This window comes from Quercus suber, unplaced genomic scaffold, assembly GCF_002906115.3.
Source record: "Quercus suber isolate HL8 unplaced genomic scaffold, Cork oak 2.0 scaffold_128, whole genome shotgun sequence".
NCBI classification, from domain to species: domain Eukaryota; kingdom Viridiplantae; phylum Streptophyta; class Magnoliopsida; order Fagales; family Fagaceae; genus Quercus; species Quercus suber.
Window position 1 is genome coordinate 826,821 of NW_027069591.1, and position 15,534 is coordinate 842,354.

Below are 15,534 nucleotides of genomic sequence, written 5' to 3' on the forward strand. Positions count from 1 at the left end.
GTGGTGACCCCGCTTCAAACATACTGAGCAGCACTCTTCGTGCACTAATTAGAGCAAATTGATATCTTGGATGATTGATTGAATTTACCAATGGGAAAAAGAGTCTGGGTTTAGGATGACATTGACATCAATGATATTATTGATATCTTGGATGATTGATTGAATCCTCCAATAGGAGGAAAAGTCTGGGTTAAAAATGACATACATTCCTGATTCTTGCAGTCTCCTTAGAACATTACTGCTTGCAGGTTTCCCAACTCGATCTTGTCATTGCATTTGCATGTAAGCAAGCTTTGACCTCTGGCCAAATAAACCAAAGTCCCAATAAACTTTTATAGCGGTGGTTGCCATAAGAGATAGTGGTTTTATTATTATTTTTGGCTCAAATACAGTATTTTTCTGTTTTTTGAAGTTATTGTTATAAAGTTATTGTTTTTTGAAGTTATTGTTAGCTTACCTTCAATACTTTTTTTACTGGATATGTCATTTGTTTTAAGAAAAATGCTAACGAGTACCCTTAGGACATTGGTTAATAATCTATTTTAGGAAAATTTTAACATCACTTTTATAAAAAATGAAAAAAATTGTCAAAATATTAATTTTTTTTTTTCCCATAAAAACTTTCTTTAACTGGATTGTTAACCAATGCCCTAAGGGAACTCGTTAGCATAACCCAATAAATACATAATGACAAGTGGTAGTAAGTTTCAATCCCTACCTTTTATTTAATTAGTGGGTAAAGTGGCAGTATTTTATTAAAATAAAATGAGATTCCTTTTTAAAAAGTACTGGAGATAAGTCAAACCCTAAATTTATAACGGGTTAAAATGAATTTAAAGTTTCGATTTCTAAACATTTTTGTTGGAAATATATAAAAGGTAAGAAGTGTAAGTTGAATAACCAAATTTTTAGTTACCGAGTCTACCGTTAGCTACTAGAATTATAATTTTATTTTTGGGACCAGGAATACACTACCGGTGAGTACACTCCCTTTTCCACAACTAGAACTGCATTTAAAAAGATTCTTGGGAGACTATAGGGATTGAGTGTGACCACATTGGATAAAAAGAAATTGTAATTAATAATATTTAATAGGGCAGCCCATGCTGTGTTGTTGTTGTTGTTGTTGTTTTTTTTTTTTTTTTTTTTTTTTTTTTTTTTTTTCTTATTGCCTGAGTTAATCTCCGGAGTAAATTAAGGACATGGCTTGTGCGCCCAATGCATTAATACACTGAAAAGTTAGGATATGGACATGCAATTAAATTTGGTTACGAGATCGCATCCCATGTATCTACTACAATTGACGTACTGGACACAATCCTAACCTTAAAATTAAAAGTAAATATTATTGGATTTTGTGATGCAACTCTTTTCTAGTTGCATGAGAACTCGAAAATATTGAAAAGATGCCATTGACTTAATTATATGATCAAACTTATTTCAGCTTGCATGAAAACTTCGTGCGTTGCTTGATTCAACTTTGGACTCAAAACCAATCATATATCATGTACAAATTTTGACCAAACTTTCTCCATTTTTGCAATAATGAAATCTCTCTCTCTCTCTCTCTCTCTCTCTCTCTCTCTCCATTTGTAAGAGCCTGCGACATTTTCACATGAGAGACCTTATATGTCACGTGCGTCTTGCACACTAATTCTCCAAAGCTCCACAGACTGGGCCAAACGTGATGCATGAACACTGTCCACAGAATGAAAGGATTTAGTGAAAACAAAATTAGGAATTTATGCTTTTATATATGTACCATTTTTAAATTAGATTCAATTGATCATATCACTGACTTTTTGGTAATGTGGGGACATTTATAAAGTAATAAAGATTGGCACGGCTTGAAAATAAAAGCCATATCAAAAGGGGCTTGGCTTTCTATAATAATGTTAACATAGATAATTAGGGGATGTAAATAATTGAAGCGTTAGTCTTTTTTCTAAGTAAAAACAAATAAGGAAGGAGTGTTAGTCTTTATATATCTTATCTTGATGGGATATAAAAAGAAGAAGACGTTTCTCAAAAGAAAAAAGAACAAAGAAAAAAAAGAAGACAATCCAAATTGGCTTTCCCATTTCTTACTAGGCCCGACTACAAACTCGCAAATTCGGTAATGTATAATATTGGTAATTAGTTCGAGGAAGTAATCAATATATAGCATGCTCGAGTCTTGTATTTGCTAAAGTATTACGCAATTTGTTATACATTCTTTTTACATAAAGTTGCATCTTACATGTGTATCATGTATATAAGCTTTACGTTTATGAGAAAGAGATGTAGAATACTAAATTTATAGAATAATTTTTGGGTCTACATTTTCAAAATAGTTCAAACTAAAATTTTTGTTCTTGTATATACTTAGCAAAGTTTCAATTTTTTCCCTATAAAGTATAAACAGCCAAAAAAGAATCAAGACTTCATTTGATCTGCTCTAGTACCCAATCCGCATCGATCTCCATTGGTAATGGTAGAACCTCAACCAATCCTTCAAGTCCTTTTATGTCATTAGTAGGAATTCGAACCAAGCAAAATTTATCTCTAAACTAGATTAAGGAAAAATTGTTCAAACTTTTCATATATCTATATTTTGAGAGTAAATTTGTAAAATCTAATTGTTGAATTTTTTATTTTTTATGTTCTTAACATACATATCAAATTTCATTAAAATTGGATGTTATTTTATTATTTGATCAATGAATTTATTTTTTTGATACACAATTTCAAATTACAAAATCTTGAAATTAATTTTAACATTTATTTAATAACATAGTAATTGATTTTTGATCTTTTTAAAATTTTGTAAGCATGAAAAATATAATAAGAATATGCAATTCAATGATTAAATTTTCAAAATTTACATTTAATATAATGATATATAAAGATTTTGAAAGGATTTTGTCCAAATTAGTTCGGAAAAAGAATACTTTGCTTACAACTCATCCAATTTTACCCACAAATGCAGTGTCGATTGCATGATGAAAGCTTAGGTTGATTTCCAAATTATTACTATGTATATATAGCAATAATTTGGTGAAACTTAGAGGGATAAATGGTAATTAATTAATTCTATCTCTTTTCTGAAAGGCAAAGTGTAATTTGGCCTTCAAAATGTTTGTTTTATTCTCTCTTTTTTAATAAGTACTTTAATTTAGATGAAAAGTCAATTCATGAATATCAACTTTTGACGTGCATAATAACTATCGAAGAAATTGTTCTATTCCAAATTGTGGACGTCATCGTTGAATCTTTAATTTTTTTTTTAGTCCATCTCACCAGGGAAATTAAGAAATTGTTCTCCACGGTGGGATCCACAGAAGGTAGTGAGAGGCTTAACACATAAAGATTTTCGAGTAGTAAAAAAAAAACAAAATAGCTGTGCTTTCATGAAGTTCGAGTGAGCTCTGGGCAACTCGAATCTTTGTAGGATCATTGAGTATATTTGGGCATGCAACAATAAAAGGCTTGGTGCAGAATATTTCAAGTTTCTCTTGTGGCTGGTGACTTTTTATGTGGTTCCTTGAATGTGACACTAGATGTGACACAAACACGACACGTAATATGTATGTAATGTTCACATAAATAATTAAGAGATGTAAATAATTGAAGTTTTATGGTCCGTTTAGATTGAGGGGAGAGAGAGAGAATAGAGTGGAGTAGAGTAGATTTAGTACAAAATTAACTTATTTTTAGATAATCCTATTTTACTCTCCTTCCCTCTCACTTCTTCTCCCCTCCATCCAAACAAACCATTAATCTTTGTTCTATCTAAAATCAAACGAGGAAGGAGCGGTAGTCTTTATATATCTTATCTTGATGGGATATAAAAACAAGAAGACAATCCAAATTGGCTTTCCCATTTCTTACTAGGCCTGACTACAAACTCATAAATTCGGTAATGTATAATATATTAATATTTGTAATTTTTTTTTTTTTTTGGTTTCCCAACCGGTATCCGAGCCCACAGGGCCGACTAATCCGGTTTCGGAGCAGGTCCCGGGGTTAAGGTTTTAAACTCCTCCCAACGGGCTTGCGGGGGATCGAACCGTAGTTCTCCCTTCCAAGTCTAGCCCCTGGCACCACTAGACCAAGACACCGTTGGTAATATTTGTAATTAGTTCAAGGAAAAGTAATCAATATATAACATGCTCGGGTCTTGTATTTGCTAAAGTATTACACAATTTGTTATACATTCTTCTTACATAAAGTTGGGTCTTACACGTTTATCATGTATATAAATTTTACGGTAACAAGAAAGAGATGTAGTATAATAAATTTATAGAATATTTTTTGGTCTAAATTTTCAAAATAGTTCAAACTACAATTTTTGTTCTGGTATACTTAGCAAAGTTTAAATTTTTCCCCTATAAACAGCCAAAAAAGAATCAAGGCTTCATTTGATCTCTGCTCTCTCACCCAATCCGCATTGATCTTCATTGGCAGAACCTCAACCAATCCTTCAAGCTATTTTATATCATTAGTAGGAGTTCGAATTGAACAAAGTTTCTCTTTAAACTAGATTGAAGAAAACTATTCAAGCTTTTCGTGTATCTGTTTTTTGGGTATGAATTTATAAAATCTAATCATTAAATTTTATGTGTCTTAATTATATTTTAACAAGTATATCAAATTTCATTCAAATTGGATGTTATTTTATTATTTGATCAATAAATTTATTTTGTACACACAATTTTATATTACAAAAAATTGAAATTTTAACATTTATTTAATTACATAGCAAATATTATCTTTAATCTTCTTAAAATTTTACAGACATAAAGGGTATAATAAGAATTTGTCATTCAACAATTAGATTTTTAAAATTCATACTCAATATAATAATATATAAAAAGTTTGAAAGGTTTTTCTTCTAGTTAGTTTGAAAAGAAATTTTATTCTTTAATATTTAAACCCCTGCAATTAATGACCTCCCTGTGCTATCCTCGAATACTTTGCTTACAACTCATCCAATTTTGCCCACACAAATGCAGTGTCGATTGCACGATGAAAGCTTAGGTTGATTTCCAAATTATTACTTTAAGGTGTAAATGGTAATTAACTTATCCTATTCTCTTTTCTGAAAGGCAAAGTATAATTTGGCCTTCAAAATGTTTGTTTTATTTTCACGTTTTTAATAAGTACATTAGTTTAGATGAAAAGTCGATTCATGATTCATGAATATCAACTTTTGACGTGCAAAATAACTACGTCGAAGAACCTCCCTCTGTTGTTCTTTTCCAAATTGTGGACATCATCGTTGAATCTTTAATTTTTTTTGGCCCATCTCACCAGGGAAATTAAGAAATTGTTCTCCACGGTGGGATCCACAGAAGGTAGTGAGAAACTTAACACATAAAGATGTTCGAGTAGTCAAAAAAAAAAAAAAAATGAAAATAGCTGTGCTTTCATGGAGATAAAGTGAGCTCCGGGCAACTCCAATTTTTGTAGGATCATTGACTATATTTTTGGGCCACAGTAAAAGGCATGGTGCAGAATCTTCCAGGTTTGTCTTGTGGCTGGTGACTGTCCCTGTGGTTCTTTGAATGTGACACTGAATGTGACACAAACATGACATGTGATACGTATATAACGAATTACACATTAGATAGATCCAAATTCTTTCCCACATTTTTTCAACTTTTAATTCTCGCACATGTACAAAAACTAGTATTATTTTAGAGTACAACTAGTCAAGAGGTGGCTGATGATATTTTATTTTTTTGTGTTAACCACCTAAATTGACCTTGGAACCAATTGCAACAAGTTTTTTATATGTTCTTTTATTTTTATAAAGGATAGAAAATAGAAAGACTTCCATCCTTGAAATCTCTATCATGTAATGAACACAATAAATTGAAATTATATTGTATTTATTAAAAAAAAATTCTTACAAATCTCACATTTATAGTGTGTTGAATTAAGATAAATATTAGTAGATTATAAGGTCATTAATTTAATATTTTAGAAATAGATTAGATCAAATTGTAAGGGATTTGAACGGGATCTTCGTCTCTTAAGTCTTAATGGTGACTATAGCTAGTAAAGTTAAAGTATACTAGGCAATGTCATTGTAAATGTTAACAATTTTATAATTTAATGCATAGGAAACAATTGGCATTAAACATGGATATGATTTAATTTCTTTTCTCTCTCCCCCATTTTCTTTCTTTCTCTCTCTCACACTTTCCACCTTTGGCTTTTGTGTGATAAGATCATAAGAATAATATTTTCTTGAAAGAAAAGCAGCCAGCCAGCCAAATTAACAACAATACAGCTCATTTTCAAAAAAAAAAAAAAAAAAAAAAAAAAAAAAAAAAAAAAAAACAACAACAACAACAACAACACAGCATGGGCTGCCCTATTAAATATTATTAATTACAATTTCTTTTTATCCAATGTGGTCACACTCAATCCCTATAGTCTCCCAAGAATCTTTTTAAATGCAGTTCTAGTTGTGGAAAAGGGAGTGTACTCACCGGTAGTGTATTCCTGGTCCCAAAAATAAAATTATAATTCTAGTAGCTAACGGTAGACTCGGTAACTAAAAATTTGGTTATTCAACTTACACTTCTTACCTTTTATATATTTCCAACAAAAATGTTTAGAAATCGAAACTTTAAATTCATTTTAACCCGTTATAAATTTAGGGTTTGACTTATCTCCAGTACTTTTTAAAAAGGAATCTCATTTTATTTTAATAAAATACTGCCACTTTACCCACTAATTAAATAAAAGGTAGGGATTGAAACTTACTACCACTTGTCATTATGTATTTATTGGGTTATGCTAACGAGTTCCCTTAGGGCATTGGTTAACAATCCAGTTAAAGAAAGTTTTTATGGGAAAAAAAAAAATTAATATTTTGACAATTTTTTTCATTTTTTATAAAAGTGATGTTAAAATTTTCCTAAAATAGATTATTAACCAATGTCCTAAGGGTACTCGTTAGCATTTTTCTTAAAACAAATGACATATCCAGTAAAAAAAGTATTGAAGGTAAGCTAACNTGTAGGTCTGGTTTCAATTGCATCCCTAAACATTTTGATAATGGGGAAAAAAAAAATATTAATAGAGACATTGTTTGATTGTTTGTGAATAAAAAGTGTATTTTATACTTTAGTTTATTATTCATTAAAATTTTTAATGGATGGAAGATTTTAGGTTTATTTTTATAATAGAAAGAAGATTTTAGGGGTTTTTTTTTTTTGAGGGGGGGGGGGGGAGATTTTAGGTTTTTCTTCAAATAGAAAAAGAAAAGTTATATATCTTAGTAAAGAATTATGATATACTACTCTATTTTATTGCTATTTTAAATATACCGTTCTTAAAAATCGGTATGTTTTGAAGTGTGAAGTGGAAAAGAAGGGGTCTCATAATTGGGATTTGAACATGGCCCCTTTTTTTTTTTTTTTTTTCCTTTTTCTTTTTCAAATATATATATATATATATGTATGTATGTACGTATGTATGTATATATATGTATATATGTAACTACAGATTTACAAATGTTTATTTAAGGTACTAATAACTTTCTCCTTTTCCCCCTTTTAATATTCAATTGTTTTTCCATATATATATAACTCATTAATTTAAATAACATTTAAACATATGTTTTTTTTTTTTAAAAAAAAAAAACTGCTTTAATAAAATATTTATTACATGTGATAAAATACATACAAATGAATGCCTTTATTATTATTAAAAAACAAATCAATGTTTTCCTTATAATAATACCACGTAACTTATTTAACATGCACACACTAATCTAAAGACACAATAATAAGAAAAAAATTTACCTCCAAACTAGTCAAAGGATCCAATCACGTGATGACTAATAAAATTATCCAGATGCACATTTTGTTGCATAACCCTTTATTTTTTGAGAAAATTTTTGTCACATATTTAACCTACACTATTTTTATCTTACATTTAACAAAGTATTTACATTGAGTATATATAGAACATTAATAAAAATTAAAGGACCCCATCTTTCACAAAAAGAAGGACTCCTGCCCATCAAATCCACATTTACGGTTTCTTCTAATTGGGAAAAAAATAATGTTCATATCTCTAATTTTCTAAAAAAATATTTAAAAAAATATTTTTATTAAAAATATTTGCATATATATATATATATATATATATTTCTAAAATGTCTCCTAAATATTCTTTATTTCAATGAGCTATTATGGTATAAGAGTAATTATAGGAAAAATATAGTGCATTAATAATTTATAAAATTTTCTAATTTTCCTTCTTAAAAAAAAAAAAAACTTTTCCTTTTTTTATGAAATACATTACGTATATTTTGAAATTATGATTTTTTTTAAGGAAAGAATTAATGAGTTATGCATGATATATGAGTAATTTTTGGAAAAAAAAAAGATTTATTAGTCATATCTAGGGGACCATTATATATATATATATATATAAAACCAAAAATAGAAGGAGGAGGTATTTTTGAAAGTTAAGGGGAGCCATGGCCCCCCTAGCCCTCCTCCCTCCCCCTTTGCATGTGACTTATTTGAATTATACATGTGAATGATTTTATGAGTTATCACTTAATAAGTTGGTGGAGATTCCTTCAAATTAGTTTGAGTGAAATTTTATCCAATAAGGCACTTCTTTTAATATATATGCTATATATGGCCTAGAGAATGGTGAGAGACAAGAAATGAGGATAATAAAAAGAAAGTAGTGTACGGGAAAGGTTTATTTGGATGTTTTAAATAATAATAATTTTTTTTTGAGAAAAAAAAAATAATAGTAGGAAAGAATAGAGTAGGTATAGCCATACTGGTATTATATAAATTAACAATAAGGAGAATAGGTGTTGAGAATTTGTTTAGATATATTTTCAATTTTTTTAAGAAACAATATATATTGTTAAAATTCTATAAGTAATTAATCTTAAAAATTAAAAGTATAGAATAATTTATTAAATTAGATATTTTCTTCCTTTAAATTCCTAAAATCATCTTTCCCTCCAACCAACAGCAATCATATGATACTGTGAGGGCAAAATCATTTTTCATATTTATTGATGTATAGTATGTTGTTATTGCTACAAAGTAAAAACGGTCTTAATGATAAATTTATATGAGAGAGACATTATTTTAATCATAACATAACATCTTAAAAAGTAGTGAAAAACCGGTTAAAATGGGAAAATGTTCTCCTTTCACTACAAGTTTGGAAAACTATTTGATAAAATGCCCATATTTTGAAACTATTTAGTAAAATGTCTTTGTTTTTAAAACTTGATTTTAACAAAATAAAGTTACAAATAGAACTCGACATTAGCAATGTTGAGTTCTATGCATATTTTGTCACTTAATTTTTTTTTTTTTTTAAATTTAAGTGGAACTTTATATTACTAATGTCAAGTTTTACTTAAAAAAACATATAGAACTCGATTTTGAGAATATCGAGTTTTATATAGAACTTGATTTTGTTAAAATTGAGTTTCAAGATAGGAATATTTTATTAAATAGTTTGAAAAAAAAGGTCAAATTGCTAAATTGATTTCTAAAAAAGGCATTTTTTCATTTTGGCCTGAAAAACATATGCATCTAGCATTAATTAAACGTGATGGTAAACTTACGGCCCACGCTTCTCTCATCTCATTTCCTCTCTTTTTCCTCTATTCAAGCAATATTAGTAATTTAATAGTACTTAAGAATGGACCCAATAATTAAGTCCTCATGTTCACGTCGAACCTCCTTAATTAGCAATTCATTTTCGTGACAAGCAACCTGTCATAAATATGAAAGGATATCACATGCACTTCAAATTCGTGTAGTGATTAAATTGGTGGGTGATAGCCATATTTAGCTGGTTGTGACGTGCAATTCATACAAATGTATTAATTGTTTATTGCAGTTTTTTTATACGGTGATCAATTATTCGAGCATGTAATTATGATGGACACGTATTTCAAACGAACAAAAAAGGAAGTTTCTCTACCATTTCAGGACCATTTGTCTTTCTTAAAGTAATGGGATGCAGAAGAGTGATATTTAAAGCGGATGCAGAGCAGAGGTGGTACCATTTCAGTAATTCTCTCGCTAGACGTATTAATCTTTTCTTAATGACCTTATGGTAATACTTAGCAATAATTCTAAGATTATATTTTTTCTCATACATTTTCTCGTAACTATTCTATATGATTGATACGACACTCAATTATAAAAACAATTGTAAAAACAAAAGTGGCCAGTGATAGACAACCAGTCATGGGTAGTCTGTCACATAAAAGGACGGCCAGGTGTGATTTTAGAATTATTTGGACACATAATAGAAGACATCCATTTGATTTTGCAGACTGAAAATGCTAATATTAGAAGCGTATGACATAGCAAAACATGCGGTTAATGTTGCAGACTGAAAATTATTGTTGGGTTGGAATTAACCCACATTTCATCGCTGCACCAACTGACAACTAATGTACAAGTTTATCTTTTGCGTCATGAATAAAAGTTGTCTGTATCCTTAAAAAGAAAAAGAATACAATAATAGTGGTTCATTTACAGTATGAAAGTTAAAATTTTGATTTATTTTTTGTCGTTTCATTTCGATCTTTCCAAAAAAAAAAAAAAAATTTAAAGTGAGCAAGGAAATAGTAGGAAAAATAGTAAATTGATAAGATAATGTAGTGTCAAGTTTGTGGAGGACATCACATGACTCTTAGATGAGATTAACCAAACAGATAGAATATATAGGTTGTGGAAATATTTCAAGACACTTCTTTTCCTTCTTTATTTATTTATTTTTTTACATGTGATGACATTTCTACTTTTTCATATTCAAAAAGAAAAAGTGTATGGACATAAAAAAAAATCATGTAATGTTATTGGTGTGGTTATTGATGTGATTAGTTGTATATAAACATGTAATGTTATTGGTGGGTCAAAATTAGAACTAATAAAACTTGTCAACATTTTTTTTTTTTAATAAAAGCTTGTCAACTTAATTAATGTAAAATTTTCTGTATGTATAGCTCGTTTAAAAATATTTTGCGATCAGTAAATAGTTTGTAGTTGGGTTGTGGACGACATTAATATTCCATGAGACTTAGATGAGTTTAAACTAACAAATAGAATGATTTGAAATGCTAATAATAATAATAGATAAAATTTAAATGTATTTTGGAGTATTAACACTTTCGTTCTTCTCACACCACTTGGGTTTGAGCAGAACATTTAAAATGAAAAAAAAATTGTAAAAATGCTCAAGTTGAAAGGCATTTCTTGTCTTTTTAATCATGGTGACAAAAAGTATAACCCTAAATCCTTATAAATCATATACAATATGAGTGTTGTCCAATCAATAGAATCATATAAATAATATTTTCTCAACTTCAATTCCAAATTGAAATCTCACAACACTCATCTTGTTGTTATTCTTGTTGAGAGTGGCCAAATCCACCATGCAATTCGATTTTTCCTTACACAACTAGACAAATAGAATTCATGGTTGATAATTACTTGTCTAGATTTAAAAAGGAAAAAAAGAAGAAGATGAATATGAATATGAATTTTACGACATATGAGTTTGGTTTGTGAAACATCCCACGTGACCGAAGCATGTTTTGCCAAACAAGATAGAAAGGTAAATAGGATGCTGGTTAGAGAGAAGTATTTGTCAATCTTTATCTCACACAATTATAGTATGTACCTCGCAAATAGCTGTTTGGAAAAATTAGGAACAAGAAGAATTATAGGTTCGGTACACTTCTCTTCCACTTTCTTCAATATGCATTTATTGTGTACTAGTTTTACTGAAAATGAATTGTTGCTTTAATCATGAAGATACCATACATGTGACCTAATTTAGCCAAACAAGGTAGCGTAGGATTTGGAAAATTCTTAGGTACTCCCAGAGTATGGAGAAATGATACTCCTTCCTCTCAGATTAATGATGGATCTCACTATAAATTTAATGAGTGGATCACACTATGAACGTGAGAGAAGAGAGCACCATTCTCTGTACTTCGAAATTACCTAAGAATTACTCGTAGGATTTAGGTAAATTTGAAAGTTAATGTCCAATGCCTCACTTGTGGCAAAAGTGAAACCCAAAAAAAAAAAAAACATATTTAATTAGTGTCATGGACCTTTGTGGCCACCCATGATAAAACCAAAATGAAGAGGGAAAAAGAAGAAGAAGAAGAAGAAGAAGAAGGAAGAAGAAAAAAGAAATTTTAGTTCAGTGAAAAATCAGGCTACATTTTTTGGGGAGAATCCCTAATTTGAGAAATTATCTCTTGCTAATGTCATTGTTCCGTTGACGTAAACTTTCCTTTTTTCTTTAGAATCAAAACCAGCTAAATATGGCTATCACCCACCAATTTAATCACTACACGAATTTGAAGTGCATGTGATATCCTTTCATATTTATGACAGGTTGCTTGTCACGAAAATGAATTGCTAATTAAGGAGGTTCGACGTGAACATGAGGACTTAATTATTGGGTCCATTCTTAAGTACTATTAAATTACTAATATTGCTTGAATAGAGGAAAAAGAGAGGAAATGAGATGAGAGAAGCGTGGGCCGTAAGTTTACCATCACGTTTAATTAATGCTAGATGCATATGTTTTTCAGGCCAAAATGAAAAAATGCCTTTTTTAGAAATCAATTTAGCAATTTGACCTTTTTTTTCAAACTATTTAATAAAATATTCCTATCTTGAAACTCAATTTTAACAAAATCAAGTTCTATATAAAACTCGATATTCTCAAAATCGAGTTCTATATGTTTTTTTAAGTAAAACTTGACATTAGTAATATAAAGTTCCACTTAAATTTAAAAAAAAAAAAAAATTAAGTGACAAAATATGCATAGAACTCAACATTGCTAATGTCGAGTTCTATTTGTAACTTTATTTTGTTAAAATCAAGTTTTAAAAACAAAGACATTTTACTAAATAGTTTCAAAATATGGGCATTTTATCAAATAGTTTTCCAAACTTGTAGTGAAAGGAGAACATTTTCCCATTTTAACCGGTTTTTCACTACTTTTTAAGATGTTATGTTATGATTAAAATAATGTCTCTCTCATATAAATTTATCATTAAGACCGTTTTTACTTTGTAGCAATAACAACATACTATACATCAATAAATATGAAAAATGATTTTGCCCTCACAGTATCATATGATTGCTGTTGGTTGGAGGGAAAGATGATTTTAGGAATTTAAAGGAAGAAAATATCTAATTTAATAAATTATTCTATACTTTTAATTTTTAAGATTAATTACTTATAGAATTTTAACAATATATATTGTTTCTTAAAAAAATTGAAAATATATCTAAACAAATTCTCAACACCTATTCTCCTTATTGTTAATTTATATAATACCAGTATGGCTATACCTACTCTATTCTTTCCTACTATTATTTTTTTTTTCTCAAAAAAAAATTATTATTATTTAAAACATCCAAATAAACCTTTCCCGTACACTACTTTCTTTTTATTATCCTCATTTCTTGTCTCTCACCATTCTCTAGGCCATATATAGCATATATATTAAAAGAAGTGCCTTATTGGATAAAATTTCACTCAAACTAATTTGAAGGAATCTCCACCAACTTATTAAGTGATAACTCATAAAATCATTCACATGTATAATTCAAATAAGTCACATGCAAAGGGGGAGGGAGGAGGGCTAGGGGGGCCATGGCTCCCCTTAACTTTCAAAAATACCTCCTCCTTCTATTTTTGGTTTTATATATATATATATATATAATGGTCCCCTAGATATGACTAATAAATCTTTTTTTTTTCCAAAAATTACTCATATATCATGCATAACTCATTAATTCTTTCCTTAAAAAAAATCATAATTTCAAAATATACGTAATGTATTTCATAAAAAAAGGAAAAGTTTTTTTTTTTTTTAAGAAGGAAAATTAGAAAATTTTATAAATTATTAATGCACTATATTTTTCCTATAATTACTCTTATACCATAATAGCTCATTGAAATAAAGAATATTTAGGAGACATTTTAGAAATATATATATATATATATATATATGCAAATATTTTTAATAAAAATATTTTTTTAAATATTTTTTTAGAAAATTAGAGATATGAACATTATTTTTTTCCCAATTAGAAGAAACCGTAAATGTGGATTTGATGGGCAGGAGTCCTTCTTTTTGTGAAAGATGGGGTCCTTTAATTTTTATTAATGTTCTATATATACTCAATGTAAATACTTTGTTAAATGTAAGATAAAAATAGTGTAGGTTAAATATGTGACAAAAATTTTCTCAAAAAATAAAGGGTTATGCAACAAAATGTGCATCTGGATAATTTTATTAGTCATCACGTGATTGGATCCTTTGACTAGTTTGGAGGTAAATTTTTTTCTTATTATTGTGTCTTTAGATTAGTGTGTGCATGTTAAATAAGTTACGTGGTATTATTATAAGGAAAACATTGATTTGTTTTTTAATAATAATAAAGGCATTCATTTGTATGTATTTTATCACATGTAATAAATATTTTATTAAAGCAGTTTTTTTTTTTTAAAAAAAAAAAACATATGTTTAAATGTTATTTAAATTAATGAGTTATATATATATGGAAAAACAATTGAATATTAAAAGGGGGAAAAGGAGAAAGTTATTAGTACCTTAAATAAACATTTGTAAATCTGTAGTTACATATATACATATATATACATACATACGTACATACATACATATATATATATATATATTTGAAAAAGAAAAAGGAAAAAAAAAAAAAAAAAAGGGGCCATGTTCAAATCCCAATTATGAGACCCCTTCTTTTCCACTTCACACTTCAAAACATACCGATTTTTAAGAACGGTATATTTAAAATAGCAATAAAATAGAGTAGTATATCATAATTCTTTACTAAGATATATAACTTTTCTTTTTCTATTTGAAGAAAAACCTAAAATCTCCCCCCCCCCCCCTCAAAAAAAAAAAACCCCTAAAATCTTCTTTCTATTATAAAAATAAACCTAAAATCTTCCATCCATTAAAAATTTTAATGAATAATAAACTAAAGTATAAAATACACTTTTTATTCACAAACAATCAAACAATGTCTCTATTAATATTTTTTTTTTCCCCATTATCAAAATGTTTAGGGATGCAATTGAAACCAGACCTACAGCCTACCGATCCAAATGCAATTTTTATCAAAGAGAGTTTCTTAAATGGCATGAGCAGCTCTAAGTTTTAAAAGTTAGGTAACACATGGTGCTTGCTAGTTGGCCTCGTTTCCAATCATGAGCGTCACTTCATATACCGCACCTCTTCTCTCTATAAATAATTCTTCCCTCTCCACTCATTTCTTTTACTTTACCTTATTCTTCATCCTTTGAGAGCTTTGAGACCAGAGTTTGCACGCTGACCCGTCTTTCATAAGCACCCGTCATCTGTGCCTCCGTCAATCTTGCGAATTCCGTCATTTTTACGGAGCCATCCATTTATCCTATAAGTCTTCTTCTCCCCTTGTGTGTATGTGTGTGTGTCCTTTTTTTTTTTTTTC

General features: G+C 28.8%; 1 protein-coding gene across 1 annotated transcript in view; it reads right to left on the reverse strand.

Moving 5' to 3' along the window:
* The window catches only part of LOC112009204 (probable LRR receptor-like serine/threonine-protein kinase At3g47570), a 32,935-nt gene extending 17,481 nt beyond the window's left edge, over window positions 1–15,454 (reverse strand). The window contains exon 1 of the mRNA XM_065776094.1: window positions 15,380–15,454. Within this exon, the coding sequence (XP_065632166.1) occupies window positions 15,380–15,454 (75 nt within the window). The remainder of the gene's footprint in view (window positions 1–15,379) is intronic.
* Window positions 15,455–15,534: the final 80 nt, after the last annotated feature.